The sequence below is a fragment of the Gasterosteus aculeatus genome, chromosome 6, assembly GCF_964276395.1.
Source record: "Gasterosteus aculeatus chromosome 6, fGasAcu3.hap1.1, whole genome shotgun sequence".
Classification (NCBI taxonomy): Eukaryota; Metazoa; Chordata; class Actinopteri; order Perciformes; family Gasterosteidae; genus Gasterosteus; species Gasterosteus aculeatus.
In genome coordinates this window covers 15,929,409-15,951,110 of record NC_135693.1, presented here as the reverse complement: position 1 = coordinate 15,951,110, position 21,702 = coordinate 15,929,409, and the positions used below count along the sequence as shown (strand labels likewise).

The following is a 21,702-nucleotide window of genomic DNA, read 5'->3' as shown; positions in this document are numbered from 1 at the left end:
TTATGTGTAAAGAACAAAAATATTTATTTTTAGAACAAAAATATCTGGAGACACAAACTGCAGTGAAACACGACTACATCCTCTTACTGATAAACGCCCAAATAAATTAAATAGAGAAATTCAAGTTATCCATCAATGATGATCGTAAAAACACTCATTGTAAAACAAGTTCCTACGTCTAATCAGAGCATGTCTCTAACTTTAAATCTGACTTGATCTGACAATATTAAAAAAGTGTCTTCCTCCACATGATAATAGGTGTGTTTTTTAGGATGCGGTTAAACTTTCACATTTTTGAAATCTAGTTCATCACATCTGGTACTCTGAAGGGCTGATGTGTTCCGATTTAAACCATAAGGCCAACTGGTGTTTTGAAGACAAGGGAAATTGTGGTGTTTTTAAAATCTTGTTCAGATGGAAGACAAACAAACAAAGTCCAGACCGGAGAAGTGACGGTGCTTCTCGAAGACGGCGGCGTGTCTGACCTGACAGACTCCTGTCCCGTAACCACACGTCCAACACACTATTATTCACGATTCAGTCCCCAAACTCCTCCAATATCACCACTTTACATTCAGACTTCTGTGCTGCACTTTCTGCTCAACCTGCACTCACCAGCAGTCGGGTTCTATGTGGGGAACGTTTGTGTCAGAGAGCTGAGCCCTCGGTGACGCCTGCGGGATGCTGAAGAAAAGGGGATTACATAAATATATTTGTGTACCTTGTTAAGCTCACAGTACGCTAACATCTGTCTTCAAAGCAGCCCGTCACGTTTTGGTCACAAAACACAAAAACATCATTCAAATAAAAATGGAGCAGGAACACGATCTGCATTCCCTCCTACAATCTTCAGCCTTTTAGTTTTTTGAGGGGCCTTTTTTTCTCTCAGCCCTAAGAAATAGGTTTTTTTTCCTATAATAATGTAATAACAATAGAAAAAGTTAAATATAAAACTGATGAGTAGAACAATAAATAGAATATATATATTTTACATATATATATATTATAGCCATTGCTGTGAATTTTGTAAACCCATAACTGATGCGTACCTCCTGGTTTTTTAAACGAAAATTCCTCATAAGAATCTCACAGGAAACAGGAAATAAGCCGTTAGCTCGGTCTTCAATACGTCATAAATGATATTATAAAATTGTCATAACTCCTGTACTCGCTCTCTATTCTCATCAACGATGCCCAACCTGCCATCTTGGACTTCTGTTTCCACTCTGTGGTGAATCTGTTCCACTTTCCTGTACAAAGACGAGAGGTACAGCCGTGTGGTTTCCCGAACTCGTGACAACAACATGTCACAGTCGAGCTTCATCAACACCAAGTGCCATTTCACTGGTGTGTTCCCTTTTGGAGGAGGGGGGTGGGGGGGGAGGAGGGGGGGTTCAAACAAACTGCTTTCCTCTCATTTTCACCTTGTGATGGTTTCATCAACCAACTTGCACTGCATTGTGGGTAACGTAGCAAAGCTCGTGGTTTGGGAGCTTCATCCTTCTGAACTGCTGTGCTTTGAGGTGCGTTATTCAACACAAACCCATAAGAGGACCCTCGCGCACACGCACACACACACACACACACACGCGCGCACACGTCGTCCTTTCAGTTGTCTTCGTAGCCGTACATTAAGAACAAAAGCCACTACTGTCCTGCAGCTGTACAAGCATACAGGTGTCGCTGGCGCCTGTATAATAATCTGCAGCATTAAGCTAGTAGTGTAGCACCGGGTTTTGATAGTAGAAATATAGTAGTAATTCCTGTAGTAGTTGAAATAGCAGCAACAACATTGCACTGAGCAAAACCTGAGTCCTACTTGATAACATGAGCTACGTAGGATTCTGCTCACAACTGCTCCCTCACTGCCAGGCAGCCTCACATCTATCGCAGGATTATTTAGAGAGGATTTGAAATCAGACCCGAGTGCCTCTCTAAATCTGAGAGTATCGGCCTGTTTGCAAAAGCCTGAGAGACAACCGGTAACGGCAGTTTAGGTTAGAATGACTCAAACGCTCCACCGCCACAGAGCGTCTCCTTGTTGCATCAGCTGTCGTCTAACTTCACTTGACTTGTTTCTAAGAGTTTGGCAGGACCGACACATGTCAAAGCACAGCAGGCCACCGGTGATGCTCCTGTCATTAAAGGGACATTACACAGTAACTGATCACATCACAGTTTCGGATCACCACAGGTTTGCAGCGCAGGATTAGAAAGTAAGTTTTCTCTAAAAAGGGTTTCACTTAAATAAACGGAGAAGCAGACTGCAGAGGTGAAAAAGAAAGGAGGAGGAGGAGGAGAAGAAGGAGAAGGGCAACAGCCTTTTAAGTCTTTCTGGGGGACGTCCGGAGCCGTGCGTCTTTTTGTCCCACACTGATGACCTCAGAGACCAGCTGTGATGATGTCACCGTGGTGGAGAGGTCATTCCCGGCCGCTGGCGGAGTAGGAGAACTGTGGGAAGTGCGGCCGCCTCTCGTTGTCCAGGCAGTCCATCCCGTCCTCGTCGACTGAGGAAACATGTCGATTGGGAAGTACTTAATTACATTGTTAAGGAGAAGTAGTCAGTTAATACAAATGCAATACATGCAATTCAAATACGGAACACATTCTCCGGTTGATTTGATTGCCGAATATAATCACACCGCACAAAGCTTTGTGTGTGGAGCGTTGTTGTACTGTAGTTTTAAACGGAACTAGATTCAATTAACAAGTGTGTCCTTGATCTCCGGCTTACTAACTGATGTGCGACCCAGCGAGCGAGTGGAACCTCACATTAGCACCGAGTAACACATGGGCTCCACTCATGCATAATTCAGTGCTCGACATTTAGAAGCTGGTATCTTCACTTAAAAAAGCCTGTGAAGCGCTGCGAGTGGCCTGAGGACTATTACAGAGACACTTGAATAAACAGACAACAGCACTTTGAGTGTTTATTTCAAGTTCAACATCTCACCTAAAGAAAAGGCGCCACTGACTAAACTAGTATTAAAGCAAAGTAAAAAACAGAAGAAAGTGGAATAATTATCATTATCACAATATCTACCAACTGCAGCTTATTTACTCCCAAGTTGCAGAACAGTTTTATTAACATTCATGAAATGACTCCATGGTTATTATGGTATGCACCGTTTGGTTGGACGTGGGTCACATTTAACACAAACAATCCACACCAGAGCATTTACTTCTTCTGAATATCTTTTGCATTAGAAAAATGAGCGACACAACGTGTTTTGACGTGTGAGAGAGAGGGCGCGAGTAAGGACTCACATTTCTCTGGTGGAGTGATTGTGATGGTCTGGGCAGTAAACTCCTCATCAAAGTATCTGGTGTCTGTCTCCGACGTCACCTGAGGCCTGAATGGGGGGACCATCTGGAGACGTGAGGACGACACAAAGAGGAACGAATGCATTTCACAATAAAGCTTCCAAACAACAGAGCAGAGACCCTCCTGGAGTAGAGGACCAATGGTTATGTAGCATACAGCATCAGTCACTAACACAGTCTCACTCATTTCATACTATGTCTTTAAAAGTCACACAAAAGACATTTTCATTTTAAAAAGTCTTAAAAAAGACACAAAAACAACGCATATCATAGTTTTTCATGAAAAGGTCCTATTATAGTGTGTCTTTAGGACCTTTTTTAAAGTAAAATTTATCCTTAAAATGACAAAAAAGGGTCATTAAAACATGACAAAAATGATGTCATCGTATGCTACAAAGTATTCGCAGCGCTTCACTTTTTCCTGTGTCCCGTGAAACAACGGCACATCCCACAGATGCTGCTTCATACCTTTTTATCGTACACATACTGCCAGTCGACGCCAGAGAAGAAACTGTGTCTCATTATTTCTTTGGCGTCATCCGGTCCTCCGCCGAGCCTGGTGAAGAGATGAGTAGAAACAAGCTCACTTACAGGAGTCGATCTTTAGTCGGGTAAAAGTCCTGTATTTACTGCGTTCACCTGTTCACGATTGTACATTTCTGCCTCAGTCCCACTCACTAACCACTAACCGCTTGTTGGGGTCTTTGATGAGCAGCCCCGACAGCAGCGACTTGGCGTCAGACGACAGAGTGCGCGGGAACTTGATGTCCTCCATGAGGATGAGCTCAAACAGCTTCTCGTGGTCCTGGTTGTAGAACGGCAGTCGGCCGCACATCATCTCGTACGTCACCACGCCCAAACCCCACCAGTCCACCGCCCGGCCGTAGTCGTTGTCCTCCAGGACCTGAGATACAGATACACAATGTTGGCTTTCTTTAAACAGGACCATTTTGTTTTATAGACATCTGCTTTTATTCTGCATTTCTGCATTTCTTTTATTGGACGAGAGAGACTGCCTGAGGTATTCAATGAGGAGACAGATGAGACGAGGACGGACAGCAAAGCAGAGTCAATATGCCATTTTGCTCAAGGGAAAGATATAAAAAAAAACGAAAAAAGAAACGGCAGCAAAAGTCTGAGTCAAACAGAAGCGGCAGCACAGATAACACGAGCTGAGGTGTAGACAGTAAAGACCCCGCGACCCCTCCCTCTGCCAAGGCGTAGACACACACGGACAGAGGACAACATCATGGGATGGCAGGTCTTCAGAGGCCCCCTGTTACAGCGAGGGAGTCAGTGTGCTGGCGCGGCCCACCAGATGCCCCCTCTGGTCCCTGCCAGCTCCCCCTGGCACACCGAGAGAGGAACGTCCCTGGATGGAAAAGGCAGGAACCGCACGCAACGTGGGTCAGGGCCAGCTGACCTTCAGGCTGGCTAGCACAGGTACTGTCCGCCGCTGTGTGTGTGTGTGTGTGTGTGTGTGTGGACAGAGCGCCTGTGAAAGAAGTCACTCCCGTATCAAAGTCTCTCGTTCCGGGCTTCCTTCCTGCTCTCATTCCCTGGCTGCTCTGCCTGCGCTGTCCTCCGCATCCCGTCTCATCTCCTCAGTCCTCTAATCATGTCTTGCCTCGCTTGGTCCCTCACTGTCATCCACTCATGGACCCGCTCGCTCACCTCTGGAAGAGCGAGGAAGAGGAAAAAGGAGGCATACGCAGGAAGAGACGCATTTCAGGTGTTTTTGAGGCCTTTTAACATGGTGAGTGTGTATGCATGCTTTTGTTGCATGACACCAATTTTTTGTGTGTGTGTGTGTGTGTGTGTGTGTGTTAGTTAGACGGACACACACATAGCTGGAGAGCTGCCAGAGCAGCATATGTTTTACATCTTGCCAATAATAACAACATCTCACTCACTGTTAATAATGGACCAGGCAGGGTGGACGCTAACAGCCACAAATATATAAAAAGGCAAACATGCAAAGACATGTTTGGACTTTTATTAATGACATATTGAAACTATACAGCCTTAAGAATATCAAAGGATTGTTTCTTTTGATAAATGCCGTGCACTGGCTGCACAATATCCACAGATTGATGACACTAACTAAGAAGAACCTGAAATTAAAATTGACCCTATTTGTGCTACTTCGAACCTCAGATTTTAGACACGTGAACATTTCAATCCTATCAGATTGATACGGTGTTATGAGTTTATAAAATATTTAGCGGCGTAAAACAGACAGTTTTAAGCTGCTGACTAACCATGAGTGTGATCATTCTGAATGAATCTATGACACCACATGTAATGAATACGTTTCCCGTCACCATTAAAGCAATACCATCAGCAACGGGACAATAATTGCTTTTTGGCCGCTTGTCAGGAGTAATAATTTGATGTTATTCCAGATCAGGAACCCTTCTCATTAAAGTTTACAGTCAGTCACAGACTGGTTGTAATTCATCTGCCTCAATAAAATGAAAATAGTTTCATTCTTCTGTCATTTAACTTCCACCAAATAAGGGACAGGTGAAGGTGGACGTCAGGTTGCGCAGCACAACACCAGCTGTAAATGGCGTCAAAATGTCACAAAACGCCCAAACAGCTGCCTGCGTGTTTCCACAGCAGCTCGACGCCACAGAAAGCTGCTCATCCACTGACTGAGCTCACACACGCAACACTAGACTGCTAACCATGCAGGCGGCTGCTTCCGCGTGTGCAAGTCAACATGTGCCGGGAAGTGGATAAAAGAGGTACGAGTGCTATACGTTGTGCGTGTCTGTCTGCGTGTGTGTGCATTACGCAGGTCACCCTGTTGGCAGGTGCAGAGTAAACCTCGGGGAGAGGAGCGCCGCCAGCTCCTGATATACTATTGATTGGTACGGCTGAAGGGATAACACTGGCTTACACTGCTGGGAGACTCACACACACTCGCACAACAGATGGAATATTTATCCGTTCTCATCAAATTCATGAAGTTTTGAGGGAGAGGCATGCTTGGTGTTACGAGCTTGAGGATAGACACACACAAACAAGAACACACACAAACATACACAGTGTGAAGTTTATGAAAGCTTTCAAGGTTTTCAATGCAGATCCACTGGAGCTGTATGTAAGGAATCGGTACACAAATGTACACAAAAGCAAGCAGTCCGGTTGGGAATGTATCTGTATATATATATATTATGTATCTGTATATATATATATGAGTGTAAAGACTGTGTGGGTGTGTGCGTGTATATATGTGTGTGTGTGTGTGTGTGTGTGTGTGTGTGTGTGTGTGTGTGTGTGTGTGTCCTGGGACCAAAGAAGGTGGTGGCAGCTCGGTTGCAGGCAGGGAGCAGATTAAACCACACAGAGCCAGAATGCTGCCCCACAGCCTGAGGCATTGAGGCATGGGAGTGTGTGTGTGTGTGTGTGTGTGTGTGTGTGTGTGTGTGTGTGTGTGTGTGTGTGTGTGAGAAAGTACACTATGCATGATTATGTGTATACTTTAGAAACAGACAGGACAAATAAATAGGACATGGCAGTAGAAGTAACGCATTAGCTGAATCAGCAAGAGAGAAGCGAATTAGAAAGAAGAGAAAAGCCGGCGTCAGAAGGAAGCGCTGGTCCCGTGCGGGTCCCTTTGGGGCCCATGCGGCGACTACGTGCTGCTCGCGGAGCAGGAGCCTTGGCAGCCCGGACAGGACTGGATGGGACGGGACGGGCACACACAGCCTGTGGCTGTACCAGCCCAGATACCCAGCAGGCTGCTGGGAACACAAACACTCCCCTCGTACACTGGGCACAGTACACACACACTCGCATATGTTAGTGTCACGGAGAGGCCTTCTATCTGCTGCGTGGCATCCTTTGGAACCAGGTTCATGTTGACACTGTTGTGACACGTTTTTTACTCAATGCCGACTGTGCCGCCATGTTTTTTGACAAATTGAGTTACATTATTACAATAGTCTTATTGGAACTCAATTTGTCAAAGATGTTGTTCCTTCAGACAACAATCCACATGTTTCCTCAGATTCGTTTATCTTTTTTCTTTTTACTTCCCACTGCTTATTGTCCATTCTTTTTTATTGATGACAATCCTTGAAACAATCAATCACTTTTCGGCGTTGTCTTTCTTCACACACAAACCCTTCGTTCACCTCTCATCTGCCCTTCGCAGCGTCTGAGTCTCACTGCTGTAACCCTGAAATATTTCCTCTCGGTTTTCATCTTCCTCTGTCTTCAACCCCCACCTACCCCGCTCTCTTTTATATCCCGGCTACTTTGCATCTCTGTAACTTGGCTCCGAGCAAACTGTGTTATTTTTACACGCGGGCGGGCGAGCAGAGCGTGCGGGCGGGTGAGTGGCGGCGGCGGTAGTGTAGATTTCCAGGTTTTTTCCGAGCACCTTCCTCCAACCTCGCCCATCTGCCGCCATCTGCCTCGCTTTAGCCCGCACTTTCTACTGCAATCACACACACAGCACACACGCACGCACACACACACACATAGAAATGCACACAGACGCACATCCTGTGAAAAATAACCAACAGCCTCCAATCAGCTTTTGGCACGCAAAAGGAAGGGACTCTTTAAAAAAAAAAAAAAGGGAAAAAAAGCACAAAATGCTGCGCCAAATTGTCCTCCATACTTTTTCAAGTGGGATATACGCTACGCCGCTCTCCTCCCGCCTTCATCTCCACATCTACATCTCCACCACCCACTGTCCTGTAACGCTCTTGCCAGTTGATCCGCTGGCCTTCAAGTGAAGCAGCGCTGATGGGCCGGACAGCGGATGGATGAAAAAAAATAATAATCACGATTACACACTAAGCCGCATAGTCTGATATTATGAAAAGGGTTCGCCTGTGAAGTCTGCTAATTAAAATGTCCACTGTAAGCAGGTTTCATTAGAGTCGGTACAAACCTCAGGGTTTTATGGGGGGGGTCATGACTTGTGGTACGGCGCCTGCGTAGAAGCCAATGAGGCTTTTATGTAGAAAAGTCTCAGTCAATCTGCTCAGTTTACAGAGATTAGGTCCCTGAAATGTATGTCATTTAAGTGTGGATTATATACTTATATTATTACTATTATATTGTTGCATCTTCAATGTGTTGTGGATGTGGTAATCAAATTCATCATTTCATATTTATTCATAATTTAGCCGAAGCACCTGTACTGTATGTAGTCAGATTCCCATGTGTGGAAGAGGAGAGCAGAATATCGTCCAACATATCTTTTGTATCGTATCGTTGCGTGATCGAATAACGTTCTATTTGTTAAAGGGATTATGAAATAATACCCTGACCTGACTGATAGCCCCTTGTTGTCTCCCTTCATATTGCATGGAGCTACCATGATGTACAACATACATACCGTAGTAATAAGTCAGAGTAATGGGAATTGATTCTGAAAGCGGCGCCATTTGATAGGATGTTCACATTCAACCCTAAATTACTTTTCCTAAAAGACTGGAGGAAAGCGGGGAAAGAGGTAAAATTATAAGAAGTATTACAGTAGAGCACCTAAGACAATAAAGACAAAGCCGAGGAAACAAACACACAATAGAGAGAAATCCAAACGGCAAACATGAGAAAAGTGAAACGTTACCTCAGGCGCGAGGTATTCGGGCGTTCCACAGAATGTCTTCATGGTAGCAGCGTCTGTGATGCCCTCCTTGCAGAGGCCGAAATCAGTGATCTTGATGTGACCGTCTTTGTCCAGCATCAGGTTCTCCAACTGGAAGGTAGACAGAAAAACACATAATGTCCAACAATACAACTGAACCTTCAGAAAACAACGAAACTCACATTTCATTCTCCTCAGTCGTGACTGAGAATCAACACTTCCTGTATGGTAAAGTTTCACAGGTGAGGAAAGCATTATGCCACATTGCGGCAACACACACCCTCAGAGAGCCACACAAAAATGCAGAGGAGGGAGATAAACTTCCGGCGTGTACTGGAGCCACTCAACCTTTTCATTTTAATGGCTGAAGTGTTTTTCTCACTCTGCTTTAGTTCCTTTCTGTATTCTTGGCTGCTGGAAGCAGCGCTGGGGCCAAGGCTGCCAGGCAGACGCTCAGACGGAGCCATCTACCTCTCGCCGTCCCCTCCTCTCTCCTTCCCTGGCTGTCTCCCCTCCTTTACTGCTTCATGTCTTTGTGAGACTGTCCCTGTCCCTCTCTTTAATTACCACACATGCTGAGCCACTCCTCTCCTCCTGGATGCAAAAAACAACAAACCGTGGAACACAGGGCAGTGGGGGGGGGGGGGGGGGGGGCTTCAATATCAAATATCTGATCACTCTAATTCGTGCCCCCCAACCAGCCTCCCCCCTCCCTGTTTCTGTTTACCTTGAGGTCCCGGTACACAATCTTGGCTGAGTGCAGGTAGTCGAGAGCCGAGACGATCTCGGCGCCGTAGAAGCGCGTGCGCTCCTCGGAGAACACCCGCTCTCTTGACAAATGGAAAAACAGCTGCGGGAGAAGGAGGGAGGAAAAGGGATGGTGAGAGAGGGAGAAACAGGGAGGAGGTGTGGGGGGGGGGGGGCAGCAGGGACGGCACAGCAATAATTACTGATTTATTGGAGGAAATTAGCACAACACAAACTGGCTGCCCGCACCATATTGAGATGATAGATAGCGGAGGGGAGGGTGCATGAGGGTGTGGGGGGTAGTGTGTAATGGGGTACGCGTGGTGAGGGGCCGGGTGGGGTGGGTATGGGGCGCCACGGGGGGGGGCCTCAGAGGAGGGCGGGCGGAGGCACTCGGCAGCTGGCGCCTCATCTAGCGGCCCCTCAGCGTGCGCACACACTCGCATACCTCCTCCGCGCTGCCCTCTGGGCGCGGTTGGCACGGAGCTGCCGCGGAGTTCGGCAACGGGGGCCAAATCGAGGGTTTAATCAATACACCAGTCTAGTTAAAGACGGGCCGACCGCCGCCGCCAACACTCTCCCCCGACCCCCTCCCGCTCCCCCATTTCAACTGCCTCCAGTGCAGCACTCATTAGTGGCCTAACTGGCCTTGCCCCCCCCCCCCCCCCCCCCCCCCCGAGGTCTTCATTCGCCCAATCCTCATATCTTATCGGCCTGCTTTGGGCGAGAAAGCTCACTTTGCTACTTAAAAGAGGGCGCCACTCGTTTTATTTCACTAGGTGGCGTGACCCCCCTCCCCCCCCGTCTCGCCTTTTCAAAATGGCTAACCTCACATTCCCTTCATCTTTCTCACTCTCTCACTAGCCAGTCAGATGTCAAGTTGTCACTGTCGCACAGCTACACATGTGGCACCGAAATGACACCAGCCTGCTGCGGCGCACCAGTCAAGTCGTACAAATTACCCACGAGGCCAAGGGGCACACATCTACCCATTAATTGTTCGGGGAGGTTTGCATATGGCCGCTGGAGTGATGCTCACAGACCACCTCGCTCAAATGGTGTCCGTGTGCAATGGTTGTGTGTGTGGGTGTGGTGAGAGGGGGTAACACGACAGGTGGGCCTTCATCAGCGTACTGGCAGCTGTGACTGTGGCAGGTTTGTAATGGGTTGTGTGTGCGTGTGTGTGTTTGTGAGACATGTGTGTGGTTACAGTTTGTCCATTGAGGTAAAAAATGTCTGCGTGTGTTTGTCTAAGTATGTGACTGTTTGCTGGTGTTTTCTGTGTGTGAGTGTGTGTGTGTGTGTGTGTGTTTGCTCAGGCCTGGCACTGGCTGAACCGACTAACTATCTGGGAGGGGAGCAGGTGACGGTTACACTGAGGGAATGAACGAAGATTGCAAAAAGCGGCCCGATTAAAAATCTGAGAAATGGAAAAGTGGGGGAATCCAAACTCATTTTGTCTCTGACTGTCATTCCGGTTTTATCTGCCCCAAAGGTGTGTTCACAAATAGACACAAACAAACGGATAAGACAGACGAGAAAGAAAGCGAGGGGCCAGTTGGTTGGCAAATGAACTGTTAGAAAGCAATTGAACAGCCAAACTTCAAACATCCCAGCTTATATTATATATAATATTGTTTATTATCTGTGAGACTTTTTTTAAACAGACGATTGTTTAAGAAGGAGTGCAGTATAAGGGTGATGTATGATTTTTGGTAGATATTTACGCATAAAAATGTAAACACAGAAGCTAAGAAATGTATTTTGTTAAACACTGTAATGTGTTTGTTGTGTTTTGTCTCAGCTCAGAGCTCACAGGAGAATAGGTGCTTAATCAACATCAGTTGGAGTCGTGGAAATGTGGTTTAACTGTCTGTTTAAAGCAGAAACACAAAGAAAGGTAACCACATATGGCACAACAATCATGACTGAACATGTGTGTGTGTGTGTGAGACCTTGCATGTCAGTGTCTTTGTGTCTTACCTCTCCTCCATTCACATACTCCATGACAAAACAGAGGCGGTCTTTAGTCTGGAATGAATACTTCAATGACTGAAAGGAGAACCACACACACACACACACACACACACACACACACACACACACACACACACACACACACACACACACACACACACACACACACACACACACACACACACACACACACACAGAATGTAACTTAAATTGATTTATGTGCGTCATAAACGTAAAAATCTATTGCGTCTTTTAAATGAATTTTCCCTTATGTAGCCAGATTATTAAATCTTACACTAGATAGTGGACTAAAATGATCCAAAAGGAAAGGTAGTGCACGACTGAGAAAATGCATTAACTAACTCAATATCTCTCTGTACAAAGGAATAACTTAAATAGCATCAAATAACGTTTTATGGTTTTCCAAATAAACACTTGAAAAACACATTATGGAGCCGCACTCCTCATAAAGAGCACAGGGAGGTGAATGAAAGGACTATTTTGCACGCAGCAAGAAGTCTATTGTCAGTGAAGCTGAAACAGCAGGAGCGGCAGGACGTTCAAATGTTCATGCCGGTATTTGCCTATTCAAGGAAAATAGGTGTGCGTTTTCCTCAGAGGGGGGAAGCTGCTAAACAAAAAGAACAGTTGGTCCGAGTGTCTTTGCGGCTGCAGATGTGACAGGAGTAAACTTAGATGTGAGTGCCGCTCACAACAGTGCCTTCATTCATGTGTGTGTGTGTGTGTGCGTGTGATAGAATGAGCAGCGTATGCGTGTTTGTGTACATCAAAGAGATTGTGTAAAGCTGACAGATGTGGCCGTTAATGTAGAACAATGTGGTGTCTAACTGGTAATTAGCCTCCAGAGACTCAGGTAAGTATTGGATCAATATGCGCTCTTACAGATGTCGGAAAATTTGCATAAACACAGATGTCTGAATGCAAACCGTTTGTGTTGTGTGTGTGTGTGTGTGTGTGCTACTTACAGTGAGAAAGGGGTGTCTGGTGTTCTTCAATACTCTGCTTTCTGTCAGTGTGTGGGCCACTTCGTCCTGCACAGATACAGTTACACACATGCCCAAACAACAAAATGAATAAGTTGAAAAGCGCTAAAAGCCTCAGATTCAGACAAGATTGATCAATACACAAAACAATCAGCCGGACTAACCTTGGCGATGATGACTTCTTTTTTGAGGATTTTCATGGCGTAGTATTTGCCGCTGGCCTTTTCTCGGACAAGAATGACCTTCCCAAAGGTTCCCTTCCCCAGCAGCTTCAGGTAGTCGAAGTCGCTCATCGTCTAAGGGAGCAAACGCAGACTGTTGGTAAGTCCTCTGCACCTCGAGTCGAATAGTTGATGTTTTAGGAGTTTCCATGTTTGGATGGTTGTACAGAGCAGTTAAAACTTACTTAACACAAGCAGCCAAGAAATAAATACAAATTAACAAGATTACAAGAGTGACAGCTGTCGCCAACCTTCCGTACTTGATAGACATCAATCCTTATAATTACAATGAAGGTCAGTTTTCAAAGACAAATTGATTTTTACTGATATTAATGAACTTTATCGAGTTAAACCCCACATAAAAACCTTTGCTGTGTGCGGCTTAATGAGCGGTGTGTGAGGGTGAGTGTGCGCGCGCTACCTTGCGTTTGTGGTGTGTGGTGGAGATGTCCATCTCCTCCTCGACCATGTTGTCGATGTTGGAGGTGGGGCTGCACTGGAATCTCTCCTCCTCTTGTCTCTGCAGCTTGTCAGCCACCATCTGGATGGCCTCCGTCCACTCATCTCTGCGTGCACGACACACGGCAAGACAAAGTTCAGGGAAGCACGGGAGCCAAACGCCCGCTGTATCCCATCCACTGCTTCTGGCACACATTACTGTTCGATCGGAGGAGTCGTGATCCTTCATATTTCCTTTTTATGTCACTTTAAATTAAATAATTAGGTTGGAATTTCTATTGTATATTGTCATTCGTATGTCATATTAATGTTACTAATGTTACTGAAAACCACACAGATAACAATACATGGTGCAACATTTAATATTGCTCACAGATCCTCCTATCGGACAGATTGTGCACTAATTCAACCAGATTTTTAAGGGCACTAAGGTGTTTTCAATTAACATAAATGCCCATTTGTTCAACAGAGAGGAAACATGGTCTACGAGAGAATCCACCGAATGAGCAATGAGCATGGTGCAGAACTAATGCATACCAGTCTGTGTGTGTGTGTGTGTGTGTGTATCTACATGTAAATACACATCCACGTATTAGAGAGAACGATGCATTGTTGTTTGCTAACATTGTTCCTCCCCATTGACTTTCCATTAACGGTGCTGTTCAACATCTGCTGAAAGAAAGTGTGTCAGTTTGATTTTGTTTGAATGTGTGTGTGTGTGTGTGTGTGTGTGTCATCATCTGGCCAGCCATGCATCAGGATTTGTAGACACGTTAACTGTATTTAATGATGATGAATATAATGGTTTACAAACATCGCCAAGCTTTCCCTCTGCTTTGAAGAGAAGAATCGACTGTGACTAAAGTTCAGTTTTCAGATTTCTACAATTTGAATAATAAAAAATATGGTTAATTGCATACAAGAGGATTAGATCTAATCATCAGTTATAATTGTGATTCCAAACATAATTGATAAAACAAAATATGTTTCCTCTGGACAGAAATGCTGTCTTGATTTTCCCCGCCACTGATCTTGACTAAAACAGTGTTGCTCCTGTGGAACTGTAGATAAAATAATTACGTCTACCAAGGAGCCTTTATGGAGGTGAACCAGAGATCATATTCAAATTCACAAATCCTCAGCGCTCAGGAGAAGCAAGTAGGGATTTTTGAGTTTGCTCTTTCAAATATGCTAAGCCGCGAGATCATAATAATGAAACCTGTTTGACTCCCAAACAATCACCCCTGTGTCTTTTGCTTTGTTTGGAGTAAGATGCCCATATGTTTCCTTGAGGGATCTGGAAGAACATCCATCCGAACCTAAACAGAGCAGTGTTTTTTAGCTGAAACCCCTTTCTAGTGCAAAGATTTCCGAGTGTACCCTACACACTCAGACACAAGGGCAAACTCAAGTTACACTTCATCTGCAACAGTGGAGCACACGATTTGTGGCAACCATGGGGTGGTGTGTGTGTGTGAGTGTGTGTGAGGCTCCATGAAAAGCAACGAGAACTCTCTCAAGGTCGGGCCGCAGATAGATGCTCTCTCTCTTGGTTACCGTGTTTTTTGTATAATGAGCTTTTTTTTTTGCTAATGAGAGATAATGGGCCTGCCTACAGTTTGGCTCCATGCCAACGTGTGCCACCCTCCGCTCACGGCTGCTGCTGTGGTAGTTGGGAGTCCTGCCAGCACTTGTACAGTACAACAAATACAGTGAGACACACACACACACACACACACACAGAAAGAGAGAGAGAGAAGCACAGACACCCAGTTGTGGCGAGCATGCTTGCACACACACACACACACACACACACACACATGCGCGCACACACTTAAACACAACAAACACACATCTGGAGCTTGAATTTTTCCACATGCATCTGGTCTGCACTTGACCTTGTGAAATATAGAGAGTTATTAGCTTTATGCTAACTACCATGTTTATTTGATCATTTGGAGGAAAAACTATTATAAACCCCAAAAAACAGTCAAAGTTGGACAGACAGTTGTAACACACACACACACATTAAAACACGCACAAACTCAAAGGATGCACAGAAGCATCTGTGGTCTTCTGGGCAAAGCTGTTCATTTTCTGGAGATAAACACCTCAGCTCCTCAGAAAGGAACTGAGCAGCTGGAGAATTTATGCCAACACTACTTGAAAGGTCTCCTTTCCACTCTGTCTCTTTTACCCTCTCTCGTTCACACACACACACACACACACACACACACACACACACACACACACACACACACACACCTAAAAAAACAAGAAACAATCTCTCAGTACAGTAGAAACCTCACAGAAAACCTCTGCCTTTGATGCTACACTACTTTCCCCCAAAATAAATAAATAAATATTTATATACGTAACAGAAATTAAGTTTAACATCTACTGCCAAACTGTGATTTCAGAAATGCCTCCTCAAATATTTTGAAATACATGTATGACTTTTGTGTTTACCTGGTAAGCCTTTATATACAAATATTTATTTAATATGTAGATTTCTATTATTTACTTTTCTTTTTTCATCCAAACTGCTGCTGTGAGATGAATAGCAGGCAGTCAAAGACTTTGCATGACATAGAAGATTGGATTTTTCATAGGCCAGTTTTAGGGAACACTACTTCCATAAAAGGAAAACATCTTTTGTTTTACTGAGCAACGAATCAGTGGAGGACGCTCTAAGGACTGTTGTAGGGTCACTGACCTCTCATCAGGCGAGTCCACGTGGAAGGTCCTCTCGATGACTGTGGTCCACTGGAGGCAGCGTATGATGAAGGTGTTTGGCTTCGGCCTCTCCGTCTTCATCAGCTGACATTCTGAAAACAGACAGCCCAAAGGGAGAGCGCGGTGCGGTCAGTACGATCGCAGGGGGAAAGAAAACCACATCGGAGAGAGCGAAGAGCTTCCAACTGGACCTCGAATCAGGTCGAATCAAACATTTAGTTTGCTCCGCCACTAAAGAGCTGATAACAATCACAACTTTGACTATGTTAAGTAAACGTTCTGTTGACCCAGACGTATGTAAAGGGAATGTGTGTGTGTGTGTGTGTGTGAGACTCATAAGGAGTTTTCAATTATTTTAATTATCTTAATTATTGTTTATCTTTTTCATTTCACTTCTCATGGTCTTCATCCCATCCTACGTTAATAAACTTGCAATACAGTGTACTAAACACACCACATCACCTTAGCGTTATTAGTTGGTCTGTTTCATATTTACCCATAGAGATGCTAATAGGGCAACTTCTTGAACTTAAACACCTCATGTTGCTATTTACTGCACAATTGAGAAAAGATTGGACCTGGTTTTAAATTTATTTTAAAAATAACTTCAGCCACCGACGATTCAAATAAAAGGTGCTTGCCTGTGCCATGGGATATTATGTGTTGCAGCAAATGATATCCGAAGGGACACATTTCTGTGAAAATGGGCAATACAGTAGGCCATTATTACACAAATGCATAATACAGTACACAAGCGCAGAAACGTACGCACACAAAGCCAGATGGGACTGTGAGCTCGCTGTGGGAAAGAATGCATCTTCATTGTCCCTCAGCAGTCTCTCTGCTTATTGGGGACAATAGCTGATGTAAAAGAGCATAATGAGCCATCTCCTGTGCGATCATCTCCCCCACTTCTTCTTTCTTCTACATACATCACCCTGCGTTTTCCTCTCGTCTTCTGTCATTCTCTTATCACCCTCTCTCCCCCCCTCCCGCTCTGTCCTCGGCTATCCCTTCCTCCAATTACGCTCTGTTCAAGTGTCGCACAGCGCAGCACGTCATGGCTCAGCCTAAATATAGAGAGGAAGGTTAATGACAGCACTCCTCAGGTCGTACACACACACACACACACACACACACACACACACACACACACACACACAGTGGTTCGTACCTGAACATGGCCTGCTGTGCTGCCAGCAAACAAGGTCATGCTGCGGTTGATGCCAAAAAAGACTCACAACCCATGCATGGACAAACACACATGTCAGACTAATATTGAAGTTTGAACGTTGGCTGAAATTGGGTTGTTTACCACAGCAGGCCATTGTGAAATGTGTGTAGCACTTTAGTGGGTGTATAGTGCATGCAGCATTGTGTGTGTTTCTGTGTGAGAAAGAGACAGCCTTGTATGTATGAGTCCCTCTGCAGGAAACAGGCCTCTACCATCTCTGTTCCATCTGACCACTTCTGTTGTTCACACACACACACACACACGCGCACACACACACGCAAACACACACACACACCACCTGGCCTCCCAGCTTTGGGCAACAGATGTGGCAATGCCAGTGCCGTGCCAAGCAGCCGGGGCCGGATGTATGGCCTGGCTTGTCCTTCTCGCAAACTCTTTTCCTCTCCGCTTTTTCCTCCTTCTCCAATCCTGCCTACGTCTCCTCCTCCCTGTCTGTTCAGCGCTGATGATCCTCCCCCCCATATTTCATCCAAAAAAAAGCCTCGCTCTCCAATCCCTTCATCCCTTTCTCCATCTCCCATCCGTGGCTCTCCCCCATAATCATCCTCCCATCTCTGTCCTCTCTCCTCCGTCTTCCCCCATCCTGTGTCTCCAATTCCTTCTTGTCCTGCCGCCTCCGATCAACTCCCATCGCTCATACCGCGCACTTGTCCTCCCATCCGGACTCCTATCTTTCTTTCTCCTCCTGCGTCCTTTGATGTACCATTCTTTATTGTTCTCTCTGAGGTATCAGCATGTATTATACCATTTGTCATCATTGCTGTTTTTGCCCTCATCTTGCACCTACAGTATTCTCCTGTACTCTGCTCTGCCTCCCCTATCGTCCCTTCTATCACCAACTCTCACTGCACTGTTCTGCAGACATTTCCAACAGATTTAATTGACTAAATTCAGTTTTCATAGTTTCCATGGTGATTTATAAGTGTGACCAAATTGAAAGGTACTGTGCAGTGTTACAATGGTAACTATGAATAAATGGATATGTGTAAGTAAATCAATTGACATCCGCATCAAACCTCGTGTTTGATGTTTGACACCAGCTCTGCACCTATCCGGTTATGTTTGTGTGTGTTATGTGGTGAACAACTTTTGAACCACCATTATTACAGATATATCAAGTCTTAATCATTCTTCCTTGGATATTATTTGAGTTTAACAATGACCAGCTTGACCGGACAATATAAATATAAAACAAAACCCGATCTCCTTCAGACATAAACACGTGAAACTAGATTGAGTTCTACAACGCCAATCGACAAAGGTTGACCAGCCTTATTGCTGTTAATGTTAGCATGTGTACAAGTGAGGTGAGCCATTTATAAATAAAACATCCAGTTGGTAGAATAAATTAGTAGCAGGTCAGACTTTTTTTCATGATGAACGCAGACATCAAGTTTAACAGCCGATCTGCATGTATTGTATGAACCTTGAGAGTTGATGGTGGTGATAATGAGACTCAGAGACATTCAAATGAATCTTGTTAACTCATTAGCTGGTTAATTACATATGTCGAAGACGCTGTGGAGCCTGTTAACCTGGTGCAGACAGATGACATGCTGATAAATGGTGAATTAGAGCCCTCTGTGAATTCCATAAAGCATACCAACGCTGTGAGGACTGATGACGGGCAAGATGTTCCATCGTGGCATAAATGAAAGTGACTCAATAACTGTTGTACAATCTCACCGTGGCTCTGAGTGAGCAAAAAGACTGTTTAAGCATCATCTCAGAGGGAGAGGAAGAGGGGATTTGCATTTTAAAAAAACATGAAAATATAATCAATTACAGGATGTAGGCCAGTACAGACATAATGAAGTGTCCTAGAGCAAGACGCTGATTCTGTAACGAGAAGTTGTGCTCTAAAGTGAAATGTTCCCCGCGGTGGTTCATTACAGCAGGTGTCACAGAATAATCACAGTTGTTCATTATGTGATTACAAAGAAATGTGGCGCATTTCTGGGGGGCAGCATATATGGATAAAATACATATTTCTAGTAGTCTCCGACACTCTGTGAATCACATTTCACTGGGTTTTACCGTGTTTTTACAGCAAAGATACTAAAATGTACGGAATGAGGATCTGTGTAAATAACCAGGTACAATACAGTTGAAGCACAGTGCACACATGTGTGTGTGTATATACACACACACACACACACACACACACACACACACACACACACACACACACACACACACACACGTATGTGTGATAGGCAGCATACTTGCTACGGAGAAGTTGTTAAGAGGGTAGGGCAGGTCTGCATCCTGAGGTTTCTCTTTGTAGCCGATGAAGGAGCCGTCTGTCTTCAAGAGAAAGTAACGCGGCCGCCAGTTTTTTATGTATTCACCTAAAGGAAAGGATAGACATGAAGATAAAAATGGAAATTTAATTCAAATATGTTCAATCAGACAGCTTCAAATGGGGACACCAGTGATGATGAGGGTAGTGAAGGCAATTGTGCATTCTGGGGTAATGAGGATTATGAGGATCATGATTGTGTGTGGAAAGTATTAATGGCAATAATGCTGATGATTTTAAATACAGATTGTATTCCCGGATGAGAGCCTGTCCACCCAACTCTCATCTGTCCAGACGGCATCACACTCACACACACACACACACACACACACACACACACACACACACACACACACACACACACACACACACACACACACACACACACACACAGTATATCTATGTGTCTCACAGTGCTTGCCAGATTCAGATCGGATTATCATGTAAAAAATGACAAAAACATGTTTACCAGCGAAACAAGCAAACTATCCATGCCAGGAAAATCATCTGGCCGATACATAGACAGGTGTCGAGGTGATGACCCCTCTACCAAACACACATACACACACAAGTATAAACTATAAATAACATTCACACTTTCTCTTACACACAAAACAAACACACACGCACACACACAAACCACTGGTTTGCAGCGAGGGAGGAAGAAGGGAAGAGGGATGAGATGAGACCAGAGAAGAGATAAAATAGGATTACAGATTATGACCCTTCTCACTGACACCGCAGCAACAAACAACAACATCTGGTGAGCAGCTGGTGGCAGAGTATTACCCAACTGGCTGGCACACACTGGCACTAAGGTGACCACGCAGCTTTATGAGATGACCCACTGCAGGATTACACCAGTGTCAAACATTTCCACACCGCAGAGGCGGATAACACTTGGATTAACGTGCACACGTGTGTGGGTTCACACGTAGCTGAATGAGTGTACAAGGAGTGCGTGTAATGTACAAGGATGAAACTGGGCGCACACGCAGAGTACACAGCTGAAGTAATACTGAGGTGCACAATGCTCTGACGAAGGGAACCGACCATCTCAAGACTTTCCAAAGCCGCGAGCTGTGTAAACATGTCGCGTTCTCATCTCATCAACAACAGAAATAAAAAAATAAAAACGCAGAAGCAAACCAATGTCCTCTACCTCTCGTCTCCTTTTAATTAACCAGCCATTCCTGCATGCACACACAAACAAACACAGTTACAGTTGCATATGTGCACGCACGCGCACAGTCTTGACAGAAACACATACACACAGCAGCTCTGTTCACCTTCTTTAGGATAAGTGTGTGTAGGTGTGTGTGTGTGTGTGTTAGTGTGTGTGTTCTATTTGTGACATCCATATGAAGAGGAAATGACAGCCGGCCGCGCTCGTTAACACGTCGCAGAAAACCACCTGCTCCGTCAAAGGCACCGTGCGACTGTGGGCCTGCCGGTACCTTTGGGTGCTGCTAGCAGTGGAGGTGGAGGTGTGCGTGTGTATGCGTGTGGGTGTGTGATTTGTGGCTGAGAAGAATAAGAAAATGCTTTTGTGTGCCAGTGCGTCATCAAGATTACCAATCACACCTCTCCTTTCCTCTCTAAGTCTCTATTCCCTCTCCGATCTCCTTCTTCTGTAGTATCTTCTTTGAATCACTTCTACTGAAAGGCGGAGTAGTGTTGGAGGAGCTGAATGGGAACATGGAGAGCGAGAGGCATAGTGAAAAAATGTATCACAGAAAAGAAAAAAAAGGATGGAAGGAATGAGGTTGTAAGTAAGTTCAAAAGGGAAAAATCATACAAATCATACCTAATAATAATAATAATAATGGCGTCATAGTGTCATAAACCAAACCAATAGCAAATATAACTCTGGATCGGGGTTGCATTTTGATGTGCATTATTGGTACCATATCGTGTATTTTGAAGCTGAGAGTAAATGTTACCGTTTATTTAGAAAGTCTGCATTTAAAAAGACTTCTTCGTGATAGTGATGTAATTTTGCCTTTTTTTTTTTAAGAGGCCGCGTAAGAAAGGTCATGATTTGAAGAGGTTGTAGTTTGTGG

General features: G+C 44.8%; 1 protein-coding gene across 5 annotated transcripts in view; it reads right to left on the bottom strand.

The window, feature by feature from the left end:
• akt3a (v-akt murine thymoma viral oncogene homolog 3a) overlaps positions 1-21,702 on the bottom strand; it is a 42,798-nt gene continuing 21,096 nt past the window's right edge. For 4 of the 5 annotated variants that reach the window (XM_040178254.2, XM_078104975.1, XM_040178255.2 and 1 more), the window contains 12 exons: positions 19,563-19,688; positions 16,063-16,174; positions 13,309-13,453; positions 12,831-12,962; positions 12,649-12,714; positions 11,669-11,737; positions 9,666-9,788; positions 8,921-9,049; positions 4,014-4,228; positions 3,793-3,880; positions 3,268-3,370; positions 1-2,507 (listed from right to left, as the gene is read on the bottom strand). In XM_040178254.2, coding sequence (XP_040034188.1) covers positions 2,422-2,507; positions 3,268-3,370; positions 3,793-3,880; positions 4,014-4,228; positions 8,921-9,049; positions 9,666-9,788; positions 11,669-11,737; positions 12,649-12,714; positions 12,831-12,962; positions 13,309-13,453; positions 16,063-16,174; positions 19,563-19,688 — 1,394 coding nt within the window. In that variant the 3' untranslated portion in view covers positions 1-2,421. The remainder of the gene's footprint in view (positions 2,508-3,267; positions 3,371-3,792; positions 3,881-4,013; positions 4,229-8,920; positions 9,050-9,665; positions 9,789-11,668; positions 11,738-12,648; positions 12,715-12,830; positions 12,963-13,308; positions 13,454-16,062; positions 16,175-19,562; positions 19,689-21,702) is intronic. The other variant, XM_078104973.1, reaches the window with a different exon arrangement.